Consider the following 21795-nt stretch of genomic DNA (forward strand, 5'->3'; position numbering starts at 1 on the left):
AACATTTACTCTTTTTATGAGCTTATACTCTGCCTGCGGATGTTGGGGAGAAGTCTGAAAAAGATTTGTGCACCCAGTTTCACTGCACTGTTGGTCACTAGTGCCATTTTAGACTCAAACATCCGGAGGATATCAGACAACGAACGGATTGGCTTGTGGGGTTTTATCGTCAACGTCACAGCTTAGTCAGTGATTTCGGTTTGAGGGAAAGAAACACTCTTCCCTCTTATCAGTCTCCATCAAAATGAAGGGAAATGAAGAATACCAACCTGTGATTTTGGGTTTCACATATATCAGGACAGCAAAACATCACAATATTTAGATTGGCCAGCAATCAAGAATGAAAACTCACTTCGAGTCTGGGCTGTGACAGAATTATTAATTCAACTTTATTGACAGCTTGGATCAGGAACAGAAATACAAGGCCACACTAGCCCTGAGGGCAAGTATAAAAGTCAAATATATAAAGAAAGGTGCGTTCTGGAGGTGAAAAGTAGATGTGACAGATGTGAATACTGAATATCCTTCATAGAAGGAGCATCACAATCTTTGGTATGTCCCAACAAATGTATTTGAGACCTGAAAAAAAAGAAAACTGTGGAAATGAACCATCAACTGCCGAGCCACTTTCTCAAGTTGGCGGTCAAATTTGATTTCATCTTGAGCGGGTGACTTGAGGCAATCTGAATCTCAGAGATGAAGCGATGATAGACAAAAAGGAACTCCAAGACTCTCGAGCTGAGGAAGCTCCAGGAAACGAAGTGTGATCAGTTAGTAGACGGCCAAGTCTGTCTTCAAGAAGTGGGAGGCTGGAAAACCTTTGACGAGGCAAGCATGGCACGCACTTTTGCCATTAGATCCTAAACAGAGAGTGACGGAAAAAAAACAAGGGTCAGTTCAGTGAGGAAAAACTTGAATTGTATTGGCACAAATATAAGGATGGCTAAATCATGACGCTGGCTTTGACACTTGAAAACATCTTTTCCACTGCAAAGCCACCGGTATAGCTTCAAGTACCTGGACAACCGGGTGTTCAAGTTTGCCAACAAACCACTGCTGCTTGGTCAGTCATTTATTTGGTGCTGCCGCAATATTGTCAAATTTGAAAAAAGAATTGACAAAAATGGCCACTCATGCTAATGTGTTAGCTCACCCTCTTACTGTGCCGAAGCTGTGGACGCTGTACAATTGTACTCAGCAGTCTTCATTTTGCTCAGTGGTCCATTTTCTGGCCTCGCTCAAATCTTTATAACCTTAACCAACAGCCACGTCGAGAAGTAAATACAAATGCTGCTCCTCCTTTTTTGGTTTTTACCTGATGTGCTAGAAAAAAAAAAGCTCTAATCTTTTTGAAACGCCAACGCCATCCGTGATTAAAATTAAAATTAGTGGCTGCCCAGTTTAATCGAATGCAGGGGCTATCATCTAATACTGAACAGTTTGTACCATGAAGAGTTCATAGAGATTTTCCACAGTTCCAACTGGCGCTCGGAGGCCAAGCATAAATCTGCAGTGGCCTGTGATGAAACTGAGTTTGACATCACTAATATAGATGTTCTCTCTTCCACAGTCGACCAAGTTTGGATGTCCTTGGCTGGTCTGTTTTCCCGGTGTCCCTCTGGCTGGGCACAGCCTCTTTTAATAAGAAGTTGAGAGACCTCCTTCAGCACAACGCTTTGCGGAAGCAAACTGGGGATTTACCAGCATGGATTGCAAGAGCAGATATTACAAACATGCAAAAAACCCTTTGCGTGCCGACAAGAGGCATGTTTTTCCAGTTGGTGTATGCGAAGGGAGCCCCTTTTTCTTCTTTCGGAATACACTTCCTGCCTTTTGTTCAACGCACACACAATATCGCCCAAACCCTTCTATAGTCGGGCACCATATCGCCGGCAGTCACGGAGTGTCTTTAGTTAGCGCTTTCATTTCCCTTCCTCTCGGAGGATGCGCTAGCTCACATCCCGGGAGTGATTCATTCGCACATGGACAAATACCCACCCTTGAGATCTTCTGAAAGAGGAGACAAATTAACAGCTGTAATCGCAAAGGAGTCCGGAGTTGTCATATCAAATCATTCAAAAGGCCATTTCGTTTCACCCTCCCCCCCCGCCCTCCCCTCTCCAACCTCCGGTGACTGGAAATGTACACTAAACACACACTTGTCAGTGATGTCTCATGCTGACATGGTGCCTACGCAGTGCCCGGAGCCACACTTTCTTCCGCACGGTGTGAGAGCTTGATGTCAAGGTGTGCCCGAGTCAGCCCACCAGCCACCGTTAGTCTGCCACAAAGAGCTGCTTGCAGGCTTTTCGATTCTCATTTCTTATTCTGCCTTTGATTATCGTTTCGCTTATGCCTGCAGCTAGTGCCACCTCGACTGTCGTCGCATGTCACGTTCCAACAGCCTGGGTCAGCTCCTGCAAGATCTGATTCAGCTTTGCTTGAAGGAACTGCTTGAACTATTTATTGCCGCTGACTCAATTTGAGACAATTAGTGAGACGTATCAAGACTGAGGCTATCAATGTGGAGCCCACGGGCACCAGGTGGGCCCGAAGGACCACCTGAGTAGCCAGCGGGCCTGTTCTAAAGCAGCTCATCATTGATAGGGCATTGTGATTTCCTTGGAATGTTCATCATTGGAATGTGAAAATTTGAAATTCATGGAAAGTGTTACATATCGAAATTTATCCATCATTGACATGATTAGTGCATTTACATAATAAAATTTGATTCAGATTTTTTTTTTAGTCTTAAAAAACGCACCAAAGAAATGTGATTATTTCCAGGGATTCCGTAAACACTGCTTATCACCATGATTAATAACAAAGCCATTAACATCAAAGTGAAATTAAGTAATCATGTAGCTATCCACCGTGCAGTCATGCCGATGTGAGCTGGCTTTTCCCTGACTGTTCTGACTGTGTGTTAGGTACCGATGCGAAATGGGGAGTTGATGTTGCAAATTTTCTGGCTTGACATTATATCACAGGCATAACAAAGGTGGACCCCCACTAGTCTGGCAGGGGAAATAAAGACAAGAGTGTAAAGATGCGCACCACACGCTCATTGAAAGCACTTTTCTTTGCATGGCTTACTTATCTAATTGGTTCAATGAGCAAATCTGCAAGAACTGAGTGCAAGTGCAATACGGACAGGACCAATGTCCTGCCTTCTGTGAATTCTGTCCGAAAGGCACAGACAAATAAATGTCGGCTCCACTCCTGCGTCTCTGATGTGCCAATTTAGTGCAACGGTATGGTGAAAAGAGCGACAGGAGTGAGGTTTCTTTAGGGTATGGTTGCACTAAAATAACCGAGGCTCACTTTGTGCTAGTGATACAGCAGCCAAATTGATTCTCAAATCATTAAAATCCTGACAAAGCAGCACCGCCTCAACAAAACATTCATATTTTTGGTTGCGTTTTTTTTTTTTTTGCGTTCACCAGCCTAGCCTTAAACCCGGCTATGTTAATGGTGAAAAATACTCTAAAAAGGGTGGATGGGGGTGCGATAAGCATAAAATTGATGCAAGTGCAAGTATGCAAGACAAAATGCTGCAGGATGGGAGGCATAACGCTGCATATGTAACAAACAAACAGCAGTGAGGATGAGCAGACGAGAAAGAAACACGACAGCGACGAGGCGGGATGAGGTGACTAGCAACAAGGCTATTAGAAAGTGTTGAATTATTCACGGTGTGTTTGTAAAACATCACAGGTGGGGGTTGAAGTTGTAATAAGTGGCTGTGACTACAATTGCTCGGCAAAGAACAGCAGGAGTTAGAGAGCCGTGCTGTCATACAGGCAAGAGGAGCTGTGAATGTTTTGCTTCCCTCAATAAGTCCAAGTCGTGATTTGGTAACAGGGCAGTGGCTGGGCAGTCATTACCGGAAACGCCATTGGAGACGCACGTGGGGCGCCATAAACGCCCAACTAACTACCCAACAACAAACCAAACATTCCAATTGACAGCTTTCCACACTCAGACAATACATTTTGCTTGCAGGAATGATAGTGCGTGTGCATCCGATTATGAAAAGCAGCTTGATGGGCGCCATAAATTTGACACTGTAAAGTTAAATAGGGCAGAGCGGAGAGAGTGTTGACCAAGGTCAAGAGTATATTTGGGTGAGGGAGCGCACGATTACATTGACTAATGTGTTGTGCTTTCACAGAAGGATGACGGTGAATATTTGAAACAGGCACCACACTACCCAGCATGCCCACTGTTCCATCATTTAAAAGCTGCCCGTTTCCCTTAGTGTGGCTTGGACCTCCTAATTTTAGTGCTCTAAGCTCTTAAGTGCATGCAAAACATTTCTATTTTCAAATGTTAGGAAGTGTCACTCTTGTCATTCTTCCACTGAAAGCAATGCGCTTGATAAAACATTCAACATGAGTACAGGTGGTTACGATTTATGTGAGGTTTCATGCTACTAGACTTGATCAAACCGTGGGCATCCTGTCCAAACTCTGTTCCGCTTTCTTTCCTGGTTGTGGACCAAAAAGGCTTTGAAATCGCTGCAGATTGATTCAAAAGGAACTATTCATGTTCGGGAAAAGCAGTGGAAACTAAGTTGACAATTTTCTTCAACCTCCAATTTGTTTGCTCTTTGATCGTGGAAAATAATCATCTTACAATATGTGGACGTAAGAGTAATAGTTATTTTGGCTGGATTCTGATTGTGATGTTTTGCAAGGAGCACAATACCTGAGTAATTCTGGACTGAACAGCAGATACTATGGAAGAGGAGACAGGCTCTTTCTCCTGAGAAGCACCCCTGCAGAGAGACAAGAGGACAAGTGGTGTGGAACAAAAACCAAAAAGCAGGGCAGTGAAGAAGAAGAAAGAAAACGAACGGGTGAACGGGAGGAGTCATACAATATGGATGTTATGTTCTAAAATGTTAAACGCAATGCAGAAATCTGGAACAAATTGTAGAAAAGGAACGGCCGTGTCTTCCTGCAGGACATCAACAAGCAACCACCAACTGTCACATCAATGGTGGGCAAGATTGCTTAGAATGTACAGACTGATACTGACTAGAGCGGGAAAGCAAAGTGCGGGCTTACCTGGACTGGGCCAGGCTGGAGACGGGGCTTGATGATGCTGACAAAGCTCTAATGGTTGATGGGTAAGGGGAAACAGAGGAGCCTGCTGTCTTCTTCATTCCTAAGGAAATGGAGCTCTTGCTTTTTACAAGAGGAGACCTGCGCAAAAATTATTTTGACAAATAGAGGGCTCTTAAACATTTTGAGGGGAGACAGCCATAATTTATCTAAAATAGGGGATGGGTTTGTATGCTCAGCAGATTGCTGCTTTCTAAATTAATGCTTGGAAAAACCTGTCAGTTCCAGTTCGCGTCACTTTTGTTAGCATGTCGACAAAAGCACATTAAACACCGCGAGGCACTAATAATAGTTATTGCCATTATTTTAGCAACACCGCTACCAAAAAAAAAAAAACAATTAAAATTTTATATTGAACATCTGCTCATGACAGATTTCCTGCTCTCCAGAAAACAGGAAGAGGTCTACTACTGCGCCAAGGGAATACATTCATAAATACTTCAGAGAAAGCAGCATTATTGGTTTGACATTTGCAAACACTTGGGATGCTGTTGACAAGAGACGACTGCTCCTTTTCCGAGTGAAAAAGAGGGGGTGGTACAAGTGACTTAAATCAGCCGCACTTGTGATTGAGAGCTGCTCTAATTGATAAACTGAGCATAACTCTTGCTTTATTAGTGCAGAAGGTAACGCTAATTAGCAATGGGGAAGCACATTCATTCTTAAAAGACCAACGCCCCCTCAAGACCAGTTGACAAGAATGAAGGTTCAGTGTTTGCAAATCCATCTTGTCAAGCTTTATATTGCAATTTTATAAACATGTGCTTGTGTTAGCTGGACAAAGCTAATGCTAACTGTAAATTGACACACAGCCCCATTTCCTGAGCTTCGAATGCTTGCATTTTCCGACTCCACTTTTCAGTCATTGTTTTAAACAGACATAAGCGCGACAACGGCAAGCACTAAATTTTGGCACAACGTTACCATGGCAACCACCTGGAGGTGGACGCACGCTGATAACACAATGGCCTAAAAATTACACACAGTCAGAGTCCAGATGCAATGCATGTTCCACCAAAGTGAGAATCCAAATGAACGATCTGCCCATTTTCCCGTCATGATGATTCTGGGAAAGTGGACAGGGCCATTGAGAACAGAGAGACTCAAATGTCATTTTTCTAATGCACATTATTAGCGAGCTAAGCTCAATTTTTCTCAGTTTGGCGTGGTTCCTTTTCCCCACATGAGAACATACTGCACTTAAGCACCAGTTGGAAAAGACACGCTATCAAAACATACATCTTGCTTTTAAATGGCACGCGCAGAATCAAAACCAAAACCGGATTCAGGGAATTTGATTTTTATTTTTTAATAATTGTTCCACTGATGGTCAAAGAGTGTAGTATATTTGGGCTCCTGTTTGGCCTCGTCGGTGGTGGTGTTTGCCGCATGGTAGGTTGTTGGTCTGAATGGCTTTTCATCGACGTGATTAACACAATCGTTGTACAATTACCTCCCAAGATTCTATACCGTTTGCCTCACTTTTTATTTTTTCCGAATGGAAATGAAAAGAAGCCAAGGAAAGTTTACTGCAGCTTGTCAGGTTAAAGTACCCTCCGTCTTGTGTTTGCTACTTGTTTCAGGCAGGGAATTATTCGCCACATCTCCGCTGATCAAAGCCACAACGGAACGTTATGCTGATTATCAGGCTGCCAGGCAGTGACAGAGGTGTATCAATGTCTTTAAATGGGACACCCAAGGCTACATTTGTACAATTGATTGCTTTTATTGATTTACTGTTGATTTTAGCATGAAGCTAGTTTCCCTGTTGAATTAATTTGATGTGACTGCGAAATAGGCGACGCAAGGTCTACATCAGTGCAGACTCTTCACAGTGTTTAATTAGCTTTCAGTTCATTCGGTGTCTAACGGAGTCAGTCAGTTTATCAAACAAAAGCTTACTCAAGAGTAAACGTGTAGCAAACAATTACTTTCAACGTTGTGTTGAGTCTACAATTGTCTTGACGCTGCTAAAAGTGTTTCAGTAAAAATTAAAATGGCACAATATGTGGCTTGAAATAATCTTTTTTTCTTTGTGGAGCAGTATTGCTCATCACTGACTTAAATTGAGGAGCAACTTTCTAATTTTGAGGAGCGATTTATTGGCAGGTTAAGCAGAGGGATCTGAACCACGGATTTTAGTAAACCAAAAATACGACAATATTAGGAACGAACAATTGGTTTTCTTTTTAAACATCAAGTTTTTTTTTCCTAAAATTCACACAGCGCAGAGCAGCAAACTGTTTTCATGTCTAGAAACATTTTCAGTGAGGCCATTTCAAACAAATTTAATTTTTTGTTTAAAGTGAGTATTTCTTAATGGATGGTATGGTCCGTTAGTAAACGGCAATGTAATTTTGCGACATGTTTTTGAGCAGATGTCAAAACAAACTGACAAATAAGACTTCTGATATAATTATTTTAAATTATATTAATAGTTCCAATCTTCTAGGCCACTCCCCCGGCTGACGTATGGCATAACATAATTTGTTTCCAGTTTTGATCCCGTTCAGCTATGTTGCAGTGAATAAGACACTTTTTACCTATTTTGCTAATCAAAGTAGTACACGCTGCGCTTTAACGGACTTCTGTGAAAAGTGTACTCGGTCACCAAAGCACTAAATTCCGGGGTTTTCATGATTCCATGTCAATCGTAGGTTAGCTTAGCAACTAGCATGGCTTCTCCACCTTCTGTTAGTTACTACTTGTCAACCCTTTGTGAGAGCGATACTTGTCAGAAATATAGCTTATTTGCCACTATGGTGGCGATGATTATTGACACTGCTCCGAAAGCGTACAGCATGAGCTAGTAACATCACCTGGATGTAGAATGCTCCCTGGGCAGGCTGGAGCTGCCACTGTGATGACGGGACTCGCGATCCTTGATATCATGTCTCCCTTCTGGTGATGCAACCGCCCGGCCCCTTCTGCCCGGAGAGTGTGAGCGGGATCTTGTCAAACAAATAAAAACAGTAAGACAAAGCGCAAGCGACACTCCTAGGTCTTTTTTTATAACGGTGCAGTGCGGATTGGCGATTAAACAAAAAATACAACTGATGCCCTTACTGCCTTTGTTGGCCATCCCAGGAGCTTTTTTAAATTAGCATTTTTATCTGGTTGGGAAAAAGAAAAAACTGATTTGATGGTCTAAATAACCCAATGGTGTACCGTGCAGTAAAGGGGTTGAAATGGAGAGTGGATCACTTGAATGAGAGTTCCTTGAAACCATCTGATTTCAACAGGACGAAAGAAAAATAGAATGTTTCTTGACCCCCCCCCCCATCCATCCATGCATGCATGGTACCAACATAGCTATTAAAACTGAATTGCAATTCAAAAAAATGTTTGAAAAAAACGCTTTAAGCTCCACATTATGTATTACTCGAAACAAACACTCTTTCAAATCAACATCTGTCGTTACTATGTCCTTGTCCCTGATTGGTTCTCGTCAACTCCTCCAGCCTCTTCAAACAAAATTAGTTGTGACTGGATCTCATCTCTGGCAGACTTTTTGTCTCATTTTTATTAACTGACGAGAAAGTCAATATCATCGATTTAGTCCTTGGAAATGCATTTTTATGAAGTGATCATTTCATTTACTCAGAAAAGGACCCTTGACTATAACGGGGAAGAACACTTTTGTCAACAAAATCAACACTGGTGATGAAAATTATGTGGACTGATTTGATTTTGGAACAAGGCCATTTTGTTGTAGACACCATTTCAAAAGAAATTGCTTAGAAAAAGGAAGTTTGAGTAACATTTCTTTAGAGGTTAGCTATGTAGACATATGCAGCAAGTTTGGAGATGAGGACGAAATCCAACAGACTTGCACTTTCCAGTGCTATAAATAACAAATAAGCAAAGTCTGTACACGCGATTGGTGAATTTTAGAGAGTCTTACCGTGACCTGTGCGACCTCCTATAGGCACTGGAAACAGAGTGTTTGCTCTTTGGCCTTGACGTGGATCTCGACCGTGACCTCCTCTTGTGTTTTTTCTTCTTTTTGTCCTTATCTCTCTCCTTGTCCCTGTTCCTGTCTTTCTCCCGCTCTCGATCTCTGCGTCTCTCCCGATCGCTGTCTCGGTGTCTGCCTTTTTTTGAGTCTCTGTCTGTAGCTCGGGATGGAGAGTAGTGCGACGAGGACGGCGCCTCCCTGCTGCGACGGCTTCCTCGGCTCCCAGTGTGAGACCTTTCATCCTTAAGATACGCAGGTGTCGCGGAGGACGTTTGCGACAGCGGTAGATCAGACAGAACAGAGAGGGCCTCTTGCATCTAAAAGCAGAACAGGAGCGGGTAAATTCAGTAAGGGAATTCTGCTTTGGAGTCACAATTGCACTGAGTTCTATTAGTAATTATTTGAAAGACACAATAAGACGTTTCATTGATTGAATTCAACAGTCTCTGTCAATTTGATGCAAAGGAGAGAAAAGGAATTCCCAAAAGCCTTATTTCTCTGTTTACAATCAATAACAAGGCCTTCCATTTAGTGAGATGCAAGAGCTTAGTGTAAATGGCAGATTGGGTAGAAAGAATGAATGTACAGTGTCTGTCAGCGCTTTTACACGGTGGTGACACCATCATTTTTCCAGTGCAGTATAACGTGTACAGAATCAGTAAAGTGGGACAGGAAGGATAAAAGGCCAGCTGGGTGTAGAGGATGGTGCTATTACAGGATTATCTCAAGTCACACACATGTGTTACTTATGGTTTTACAAAGCCTATTCAAACAAAATGAATTCACCACATACAGCTCATCATAGGCATACTCTTTTGGGCCATTTAATCGGAGTTGTGCTGATCCGAGGATGTGATCAGAAATCAGGGCTGATGGCGATATTTATTTTTTTTTTTCCAGTTCATCGGCTTTCTAAAGTCAAGATAAAAATATTTGACCTGTTTACGTGCGTTGAATCACTGCTGACTTACAGCCATATAAAAAGTTGTCATATTGGGATGTCTGTAATCGAAGGAAAAATTAAGGTAAGAATTTGGCAGTTTTTTTTCTTTCTTCGTGATGTGTTGATGAGGTATCGACAGATACATAAAAACTAATAATTGGACAGACTTGGGTGCAAAAAATAAATAAATAATGAATTTAAACTGTTTCTTATCTCGACTGGAATGATTATGAAACATACAATTTCAATAACTTTGAAAAATAAAATTTGGATAAAGAACGGAAAATATGTTGGATTTTGTTCCGACAGAGTCTACATCAGGAGTGGGCAAATCCGGTCTTTGAGGGCTGCCGTCTCCTGCTTGCTTTAGAAGTCTCCCTCCTCCAACACACCTGAGTCAAATGATCACTATTATTATCCGGCTGATGATTTCATTGTTTGAAGCAGGTTAGTTGGAGAAGGGAGACTACAAAAACGGGTACAAGTGTAGATAGTAGCTCATCAGTTATGTGCTATCCATGATGAGTGTATGTAAACTTCTCACAGGATCTGTATCGGGAGAAGGGAATAATGAAACCAAGAAAATCTCCTCTTGCGTCTTTTCTTTTTTTAAGAGCTAAAGATTGAGCACTTTGCAGCAATAAGAAGTCCAAATGGAGCATGGAAATCAAATGGCCTGGTGAGGCCAGCCCAAATCTTAATTCTCTTGCAAATGTATTACTTCAAGTACCCTCTGTAAAACTGATATTCTTCTGATTGAAAACCATTGTTTAGAAAACAATATAATGGAGATGCTTGGCTAAGCTGCAGAGCGCCTTTAATTACTCCAGTGCCGCCCCGCCTGTTCACATTATTTTGGATGGCTGTGGATGAATGGCTGTTGTAAAGATGGCCTCGGTCCATCAGTGGATTAAACATGACCTTAAATCTTGCAAGGTCAAATTTCATTTTCAGGGTTAAGGCTTCAGTTGCTATTGAGGTCATCCCATTTCAGAAGTGCAATCTGTGGGGCACCACTACTCCTCCTACTTTACATGTTCTATTTACTTTCATGCTGATGTAAACATTCACACAGAGTGAGTACATGTAGGCCAAAAAAAAAAAGGATTAGAACTCGGGGAAACTTCCTATTTGGGGATGATGCTTCATCATCAAACCATAACTGACAGTTGGATCAAATGGAATGAACAAAATCAAAGTTCCATTCAAACACAATTGGCATATAGCGGTGGAAAAGTTGTCCACTTCTTTTCAATCTAGTAAATAACTGTGGAAATAGACAGAACACTAAACAAATGGCAAGGGGGTGTGATGAAGGACAACAGACGGGATGACGGAGAAAGCAGCTGAAAGCAGGAGGCAAATGAGATAAAGGGGCAACGTCTGCAAAGTGGAGTGCTGGGTGCATAGGACAATCAATAGCTATTTAAAAACAGTCAGGAAAGTCGGGAGAGGAATATTTATCACACCTTTCTGTTGGCACGTTATCGGGAGTCTGCGCTAAGGCAGAGATAATGAAATGACGGGAAGCAAGTTTTGTTTAAAATTAGGTCTGACTTATGGGAAGCTTATCCCAACACCAGACTGAAAAAATGTCGAGTGTCTCACCTGCTTGGGCAAGATATACTAAAGTTGGAACGCTAGCAAGAAGAACAATAAATATGTGTTGTGTTGATGGTAGGTACATTATTATAGATTAGGAGTGCCACAGTGGTTCTCATCATCCAAAATGTGCAAATGATTGATGATTTCTAGACCATACGCCTAAATAGCAGATGCAAACCTCTCGGCTAAAATACTAGATAGTAAAATACAAATCGCATGTGGATTCACAAAAGCTCAACAGCAGTCTTAAATTTTTCAGCTTTAACATTTGTAATTGATGCCATTTTAATGCATTCATTAACATTTGTTATAGATGGCATTTTCCGCAAGAGAAGTTGGGAGATAAATGGGACTCATGTTTGTACAAAATGTAAAGGGCAAGCCAAGATCGACAACACAAAAGAACTGACAAACACGTGATCTTGAAATAAAGGATTTTCGGTCATGGGTTTGTGCACCTTACTCATTGAACTGGACTGTCTTGGTGCAAAAAGAGAAAAGCCTTGCCCCAAATTGCTCTCACTAAATTGGAAACAGAGTTTTCCAACACGTCATGCTATTCAGACAAAGTAGGCTAAGGCGTGACTACTCTATCCTCTACTTTAAATTTTGCTGGTACATAAGTACAATTTCACAGTGAGTGAGAGGACTGTTTTTTTTTTTCTTTGATGGCCGCAGAAGAAGTCACAGAACATCTGGAGAGGTGCAACAGAAATGAGACAGAAATGCCACAAACACACCTGGCCTACAAGGTAGCAAGCCGGCTTTACACACATTCCAACCAGGAACTGTCATCCGTCAAGTAAGCCAATTTGCACATGAAAAGACTGCCTCTAATTGTATTCACGGGTCAGGATTTTGAGTTTGTCAGACTGCTTTTAAATTTCATAATCATTGCAACTTTCCTGTGAAACTTAACTCACCTATTATTTCTGCACCGCCTTAAATAAGAACGGTACACTTACCTTGAAAAGGGTACTACAATGTAAAAACATTTTTTTGAACGGTGCCACCTAGTTTTATTGTTTCTAGTTTACTATTGATTGTGCACGTTCTTTCACAAAGATTCATGGATGCACATAAAACTATTTTCTTTGTCACTAAGAAATCACATGAAAATCACCTAACATCAAAATCATTTTGGACTAACCGTTAAATTTGGACAACCAAACAGTAATAATAAAAAAGTAAATAAAATGATTGGAAGGTATTTTTCCCTTTACATTAAGAACTTAAGACCGTAAAAAGTAATCCAAGTACCTGTTCAGGATGACGTCAAATTGTTTAAGATTATTGTAGTTAACCGACACAAACAAAATGAACAATAAAATTGCTAAAACATTAACAAATAAATAATACACTAACGACTGCACTTGCTCTCTAATCCATGAAACAAGACTATTGAACAATACTTTGCGTGCAAATCGCATCGCACTATCAACACTATTGTATTATAAGTAAACTGTGAAATGTACAATAAAACCAAGACAGATCGGTTTAAAACAATAAAAAGAATGTGAATAAAATCTAAAACAACCTCATAAATTTGCCTTAAAAGCATGCTACCATAATGCTAACACATGGAAACGCCACAAAGAGGCTAACAAACAGCGTTTGTGTCGCTGCATTCGCAACCCTTGGAGCAGCAGATATTTGAAGACGAATTATTAATACGACTCAGGCATTTAATTCTTTATCCTAGAACAAGTATTACTTCAGCTTACTGAGGAGCTGAGACGGCTCCACGTATATCTACGTCAGGATTATACTGCCCCCAGGTGGCAGAGGTGCACAAACCAGACATCTATTGAATTGAAGACTGTTTAATTACTTTGCATTTTATTTATTTACACCGTTAAGAGTTTATTTTAATAACATGAGGTAATATTATTATCATGCTTCTTTCTCTCCACTTTGTTACCTTTCATAGCGGATAGAAAAGCCGGGAAGAATAAAATGTGACTTTGACATTTGACATTCGAAAGTAATGTATGGTGGCAGATAAGCTCTGCGGTACAACTTTTTTCCGCATGTGTAGGAACAAAGTAGCATTATGTGCAAAGATGGACGAGCACTGCCTCATTCAGGTGCCAAACATTTGTTCCTTTAAGAATTGCTTAGCCATGATTCCAGGGAGGGCGAGTAGGTTAATGGTCTGGTTAAATTATGTACGAACATGAACACAATGACAATTACCGAAGCTCCTTTATCAAACATTTATCTACCTCAAGCTGTGTGGATAAGTCTAGTTCAGCTCTCTTGGCCTCTGGCTCCCCCGTTAATGGGTTGCGGAGAGTTTGGAGGAATAGCGCTGCCTTCCTCTTCCTCTCCGCCTGTAGCTGTTTCTCTTTGGACTCTTTGGATGCCTGCGCCAGCTTCTCTCTGGCTGCGGCTGCTAGACGATCCTCCAGTTTCTGTTTGGCTGAGAAGAAAGGGCAAAAACAGCAAACAGACGGTTATATTTTCCCAATAACGTTTTTTTTTTTTACCCACTGTTTAAATATATTTCTGCTAGATGTTGGTCAGGGAGGAAAGAAATAAAGACACTTAATGCAACCATGCCATTCCAGGAAGGAATGATGAATAATGGGCAACAGGAGGATTGTAAGGCAAGAACGTGAACGCCAGTAGGAAAATACACAAATGAGTAGCAAAGTGGGGGAAAAAGAAAAAGAAAAGGAAGAGAAGATAAGATTCATTTCCCACACCCGAACAAAAGTGGATGTTTTGGTTTGATTTGCCTCCTCTTATTGCTAAGAAATATTATGTTGTGGTGGCAGATAATCTGAAGCGATTTGTGATGGAGTATGAAACGAAGAAGTAGGCATGTGAGAAGAGGCGTGGAGAAATCTGCATGACAATGGGGGTGGAATAAATTCACAGCCCGAGAGCTGAGAAAAGGAGAAGAGTGACAGAAACGGGTAAAAGACAATGTGAACAAGCTCGCAAACCTGCAAAATGAGACAAGACAGGAAGGGATAAAGAAAGCGCATGTGGAAAAACAAGCACATAAGATACCATTTTAAGGGTACACAAAACCATCAAGATAATGATCCTGTTCGACGGAGTAATAGATAGAATGTAGATTTGCAGTTGGTAATAATGGTTATATAACACGATCATTCATGGCCAAATGGATATTGGACCAAAATAAAGGTCTGTTCCAAAAGTCGCGATTGTTTTATCCAGTGGACTTTTATACAATGCATTTCACCTCAAGAAATAACGGAAGGAACAGTAAATTTAGGTTTTTTTTTTTTTTTTGCAGGGATCAAACTATCATCATAAAATATAAAGTATCATAAAATAACTATTCATCAGAAATAATCAACGTCCAATGGGCCTTTCCTTAGATGTCATTCAAGGCTGCAAACGGTTGCAAAGATGTTTTTGCTAAGAAATCTTGAACATGTTCAACATTTCATGAAACACATGGACATCGCTGGGAAATACTTGCTATCTAAACGTATCACTGGAAACCACCCAGCCCATCGATACAGATTAGCATTCAGCTGCCTGCCACTGATTGTCCTGTTAGAATATCTGATCAAGTTCGACGCGCTGATTGACGGTCACTTTGCAATACAGCCGTGCAAATTCCGTTAGCTATTTATTAAGGCTTTTCAAACCTCTTTCTCTGGTGGTCTGTCAGCCCGGAAAAATAGACCCTTTTGAGACTTGTCCGTTGAACCGCAAGTGGACCTGTCAGCTCCCTCAATGCTAAAAAGTAGCACGTTTGTCTGAACGGACTGTGTGTTTGTCTTTCCAGTCTCGAGTTGGCATCTGTCTTAATGATCTAGGGCAGATTCTTACTCACTTCCTCAGCCCCTTGTCCTATAATACATTCTAAAAAAAGCCCATTTAAATATGTACACTGTCTTTAGAGAGAGTGAAATCAATCTCTTCTGGAAAGCAATTTACAACTGTAAATAGCTATATTAAAAAAAAAAAGAATGACATAGCATTTAGTACCAAGACATTAAACGTGTCTGTACATATATAAAAAAGTATTATGTAATTTTTGCCAGCCCATGTCATGTGGCTGTTACAAATAACACCATTTACACCAGCAATATAAAAATTCACATGAGGACTGCGACATGAGAACAAATTTATGCGTATAAATAAATCAACAGGAGCAATTAAAATGAGCATTGTTTTTGTTGTTGTTCAAATTGTTGCAAAGGTTACTATTAGTGATATTGTTGACCTCATTCTAATTCTAAATTTTAAAAACTTTTTCAACTTAATAATGACTTTTTCATATGTTACAATTGCCCGACTGAAAAATATTGATGGTAAAAGAAATAAAATAAAAAAAAAATAAAAAATAAGAATGTAGATAATTATAACAGATACAGATTAAAATTTGAAAACATTTTTCTTTTTTGAAAGAAATCCAGTTTTTCCATTGGAGTGAAAACTGAATTTCTCCTTGGGAGAATTAATGATCACAAAAATAAATTCTAAACAGTTTGTTTTTAATGTTACCTTGTTTTGCCTCCAGTTCTTGCAAACTAAGGCATGGTCTTTTCTCCTCTGGTGCACTGACTGGTGGCGGCGGCTCTTTTTCAACCAGTTCGACACCATCACCCTCCACTGCTTGCAGCCTCTCACTTTCGAGCAACTGTAAAACATGCAATATTTGTGAAGCCAAACTACTTCAAATCACACTGCAGGGAGGATTACATTTCCATATAACGCAAAACAAAACCTTGTCTTCATCTGAGTCGTCATCCAACCTCACTCGGTTTTTCTCCAGTGGCAGCATTTCATTTTCCTTTGGCTTGATGGCAAAACAAATTGGTGCAAAAGAAGCTGTAACAGTAAAAAAAAAAAAAAACGGACAAAAAATTATAAAGGACAATATAGATCGATAAATAGATAGATAGATAAAACAATATAAAAGCCACATCATCTTATACATGCAAAATTGTTGATTTTAAGCATGAAATATTTTTTAATCTATAATTGAATAAAGAAATTTCGGGCTAATTGGTAAAACGTTTTTGCAATTTCTTTCAAATAAAAAAAAAATCTTATTTTAATCATATTTTCAGTTAATGTACTCAGAAAACAACCAATTATTTAACAAAACTAAAAATGTATAGGTAAATGCAATTGTTCAAAATAAAAGTATCAAATTAGATAATTTTTTTATAAAAGAAAATAATCAATACATTTCAATTAATTGATTTTACATGAAAACATTTAAATTTACACAACTATATGAAAGGATATCGAACATGTGCATTAAATGCTCAGTGGGCTAGAATAAAACGTGACCCGCAAGCAGTGGCTTGGTGTTGTGATAATTAAAATGGAGAAAAGAAGAACAAACAAGGAGGACATATGCAGTCATATTGACTTCCATTTTCAAAACAGAAAATAAACCAGTGTCCTTGGTTCACACAGGAAAGAAACTTCAAATAAAACCTTAATGGCTCCTGTGTGGGGTTGGCCATTTTCTTTGTATCATTACCGGCACTCCAGCTATTCATATTCGCTGGCCTGCTATGTGGCCTGTTGCCTGTTGATTGCCTTTGTGAAATACTGTCTTCATTTGCAAACGCGCATCAAGTTTTGGCAGACTTCAGTTATTTTCAGCCAAATATTACTAACTGCAATAACTTTCATGTATAGCAAAGAAAAAACATTTTACATCGGAAGAAATGTTAAAAGGGAGATGACAAATACCTTTGTTCATTTTAGAATCACTACCGGACTCCTCCATATGGAGGTTCCCACCTTCACCCATCTAAATAAGAGACATGAGAAGAGGCACAATTACAAAAGTGTGTTACAGTTTCCTTATATAATCGGTAAGAATGCCAATGTTACAAAGCACATTGCTACATAGGAACTGGTTGATTCTTCATTCTAATGAACGCAACTGCTCCATTTAGTTAAGTCTAATGCAGCAACCTGTTCAATAATAAATAGTACTGCGGAGGGAAAAAAGACAATTATGGAGAAACAATGGCCAAGTACAAATTTAATGAAGCAAAAATCCTTCCTGACCTGAAATCATCAACTGTGTTACTGATAATGTTCTGTGTTGGTAAGGGTTTAATTCAATGGGCCGATGCCTGCCTTGTAACTTTATTGAAATATTTATTTTTAACTGATTGAACCTTCTTTTCAAAGCGGCATCTTAAGTTGTACACAAGGCATGCTACCCTCTAATGGAAGAGCAGGCAGTATTTTATTATTAGTTTTCCCTGAAGTAAGTCAGAATGTGTTTTTGTTTTTTTTTGGTTTACTGCAAGTCGGAGCATATTTTAAGGTATTCAATTTCATCACAAGTGCATCGACTACATGCCCAAATCAGCTGCAAGCACAAGGCACATTTCAAGTAAATTAAAAATATTTTCAGAAAATGGACTTAAAAACAACCGCCTGAGTGTGGCGGTATCTTCCGCCAACGACTCATAATGCAAACCTGCCAACCTTGGTTCCTGACAGAATAACAAAGCAGCTGTATCCTAAATTCTGTCATTACGGGTCACAGCGCTTGCACTCCGACAAGATAATGAATTAGATTCATCAGAAGCAAATTGGGCCATAGAAAACTTTTATTCACTCTCAGGGCCACCCCCTCTTCCCCTGTGCAGGATTAACATATGCATAATGAATACTGCAAAGGTGATGCGCTCCTGATAAGGAATATTGAATAAAAGTAGCATGGTGGGGGATGTGTAGGTCATTTGGCTTGAAGGCATAAAGAGGGCTGAGACTTTACTGTTAAGTGCCAACTAAAAACTAACTGCAAGCCGGTTTCAGTCTGTTCTAATAAACCTCATTGAAATTAAACATGTATTCTAAATGAGGAAAGAAAAATGAAGGTAATTGAATGTGATTCTGCTGGTTGCAGTTAAAAACCACCATTTGTCAATGTATAATGCAATTATATTGTAGCAACATCGTCTTAGAAAAGCTGATAATACAGAATTTCTTATTTGGGAGGAAAAAAAACGGTTTAATGCATTTCCTCTTTAAAATGCTCATCTTGTAGGACAGTCAAAGCGGCACGGAGAATGCCAAGTCAATGCCGATGGTGGCAGGTCAGTCGAGTGCCGGAGCGGACGGACAACCACCAAGCACAGAGACATTTTCCCCCTCACAAACACGATTCATGTCGAGGAAAAGAAATGAATAAAAGATTTAGACTGCTTGAGAGAAATTGCCTCCAGTGTGGTGAGTGGCAGGGTTGCAAGATGGTTGAAAGCATGACTCAGCACTCCGTACTATGTTTGCGCGACAAAATAATCGCCTGTCGCCGACTCCGACAAGGTTGAGTGTGGTCATCGAGGGAGTGGGGAGGGGGTGCAGTCTTGTTGATCCTAGGTGGGAAACTTTTGTTTTTTTTAATGTCTGGTGAGAGCTTGGTTGCTCTGCTTTCACACACTCAAGAGACAAATATTTGTTTACAAACCTAAGGAAGACAACTGTCCATAACATGTCCGATTTAAATGACTCCACAAAGTATGAATCTGTGAGGAGAGAGGCACTGTTTTGATTGTTGGTTGGCTTGTTGCTGGTGATACAAGAAATGTGATGGTGTTGCTCTGTGTCACTACGATTTCAATGGAACTATCCGCCTTCCAGAAGTGGGGAGAGAAAGAAAAACAAACAACAAAAAAAACAACAACACCCAGTCGTTTGTTCGGTTATCTACAGACAAACAAATGGAATAATATGATGTTCCGTATTGTTTACTCGACTTATGCGAACAATTGTTGTCTTCATAATTGTGCCATTTTTATTTTTTTTTTAGTTTTTAGCCACACTAATTTTGTCCGTGTTTGCATGAAATTGCACAACGCACACACTCATGGTAAACACTTTAAACCAGTACCGATCACAACAATACCAATTATGATTTGAGACGTGAGGAACACAATGAAAATACACGCTGAGGATTCTATGTCAGGGCAGGACGGTTCAGTAGTTTGACACAGCTGGATGAAAAGCTGAAAGGGGACTTCCTTGTACATTCATACCCCAAAGATGAGTAGTCACGTGTAAAACATATTAATACCTCTGGCAAGCCTTTTCCTTCTTTCTGCATGAAGTAATTCTTCTTATACTCATAATAGGTGTTGTACTGATGCCACGACTGCAGAAAGTCAAACCTAGAGTGGACAGAGTGAAGAACACACACTGTATGACAATCTCACCGCCTAGAAAAATAAGCCAAAGGCGGACTAAGTGCTTTTACATTATGAAAAGGGAAAAGCAGTGAAAGGAATCAGGGTTACACTCACCGTGGATCATTCTTGGCACGGACACTGGCTTCGAATTTCAGCCCATTCCTTACGACGTACTCGGCCAGCTTGTCTATGACAGCCTGGATGTCCAGGGGTGGGGGGATTATAGCGGTTGTGGCGACTGCAGCTTCAGCCTTGAAATTGCTTTCAGTAGAACAGAAGTGAAAGAGATTGGACAAGTTAAACTTATTAGTGACCTGCGTCCATTTATGCGTCTCAGTACTCAATCTAGACACACGTCTATAATCTAACCAACCCAATTGATTTCTTACATCGTATGATGACTCACATGATCTAAATGCAATCAATCATGCGCTACCTGATTCCTGCAATGGTGACAGCAGCAACAGATGTGGTGACCTGAGAAGGGTCAGTAGCCGGTGATGCTAAGGCAATGTTGTCAGAGACAGTGGCTGTCGCTGGATGTGGAAATGTTCCAGAAGCAGTGGCGGGAGTGATCCCAGATGAGGTTACACTGCTGTAGTAAGAGCTGGCATCTACTCCTGGGGGAGGTGGCGCGACGCAGTATGTTCCATCAGGAAGCATGTAATAGCCATAGTACATGGCAGATGTATTTGCTGTACAAAAGAGGAGGACATGTGAGGCAAATAGTTTTAAAGTGTGCTTCTTCATGTAAGTGGAAGAAATTGAGCGGTCACAAAAAAGGCAAGTGTCAGCTCTGTCACAGCAATCAAGGTTAAAAATAACAAAATGAAAAAAAATGCAGCTCATCCATTTCAACTGCAGTGCATTAAATAAGAGCATCTTAATGTTTGGGATTGTTGACCAAATTAATTTATAACATAATAGAGGGCTTTCTATGCGTCCACATTAATGTCTTTTGGAGTTTGATACTGCCATTTAAATCTCTTGATACATGGAAACAAGCAAGACATAGTAGATCAAACCATGAGCAGAGTAACAGATCTCATTCATATGCAAATCACCCCCAACCCCGGTCAACTCTGATTAGATTGTCTCGGAACGAACAGAACTGTAGCCATGTATGACTACGCAGTGGAACATATATTTGTCGAGATTTTTAAAAGAACAAATTTCACCTAAGCAAATAATGAAACTGAAAACAATCTGTTCCAGAGTCAAACGGTGCCTTCTAAAAACCTGTTTTAGCAAGAAGCCAAGAATTTGAATCAAACTGCAGCGTCATCTTAAGATTTATGGTTGTTTGGGAGATGGCAGGGAGCATGTAAACGGTGCCGAGCGTAATCGAGTCGAGGCGGTCGTGTGAGCAGCTGCATTCAAATTGGTCTCCTGAGAACAACACATCAGTACACTGCTTGTGTTCAGCCCTCAAGAGTAAAGCAAAGCAGAGGTACTCATTATGAGGCTGTGATATTTTCACTGCTGCTGAGGCTTGCTTTGCGGGTTGCACTTTATTGTTCATTGTCATGTTTTTTAATACTTATGCAAAAACATGTCAGTTACAAGAATTAATTTATATACAAAGTAGTGTTTCATCATGCCTGTTTTCCTGGAGGAAGCGAGAACGAGGAGTAGGACAAGGAAATTAATGGTCATGAGTAGATGGTAATATTAACACATGAGTCACTGAACTAGTTAACTTTAACGGCAAATCCTATTTTTTCCTAATCAGAAAATGGAAAAGCAACACTACAAGACGTCATTCCAAAAATGTGTGTTATTGGTGAGATGAAGACTTTTATGGTGAGGAACAAAAAGGCCAAAAGGGATTCCCGTGATTGTCTGGCCAAATAGATACGGTAAAATGGCATAAATTCTCGGCTTACAGAGTGGTAAATTAATACATTCAACTTGAAATTCCCTTTGAATGCTTACAAATACCATCACCAAACCAGACTCCTGAGGACCATTAGATTGGTCTGAAATCACGAAGAAAAATAATATAAT

General features: G+C 40.2%; 1 protein-coding gene across 1 annotated transcript in view; it reads right to left on the minus strand.

Annotated features, from left to right (window-relative positions):
- Nucleotides 1-365: 365 nt before the first annotated feature.
- Nucleotides 366-21795, minus strand: part of sfswap (splicing factor SWAP) — a 31819-nt gene continuing 10389 nt past the window's right edge. Inside the window, exons 8-19 of the mRNA XM_088281821.1 lie at nt 20225-20483; nt 19903-20049; nt 19677-19770; nt 17333-17393; nt 16350-16453; nt 16127-16262; nt 13861-14057; nt 9034-9404; nt 7949-8080; nt 5073-5210; nt 4711-4780; nt 366-860 (exon numbers count right to left, since the gene is read on the minus strand). Of these exons, the coding sequence (XP_088137947.1) occupies nt 795-860; nt 4711-4780; nt 5073-5210; nt 7949-8080; nt 9034-9404; nt 13861-14057; nt 16127-16262; nt 16350-16453; nt 17333-17393; nt 19677-19770; nt 19903-20049; nt 20225-20483 (1775 nt within the window). The 3' untranslated portion in view covers nt 366-794. The remainder of the gene's footprint in view (nt 861-4710; nt 4781-5072; nt 5211-7948; nt 8081-9033; nt 9405-13860; nt 14058-16126; nt 16263-16349; nt 16454-17332; nt 17394-19676; nt 19771-19902; nt 20050-20224; nt 20484-21795) is intronic.

This window comes from Idiotropiscis lumnitzeri, chromosome 18 (assembly GCF_059441095.1).
Source record: "Idiotropiscis lumnitzeri isolate Australia: NSW breed Sydney's pygmy pipehorse chromosome 18, RoL_Ilum_1.0, whole genome shotgun sequence".
Taxonomy (NCBI): domain Eukaryota; kingdom Metazoa; phylum Chordata; class Actinopteri; order Syngnathiformes; family Syngnathidae; genus Idiotropiscis; species Idiotropiscis lumnitzeri.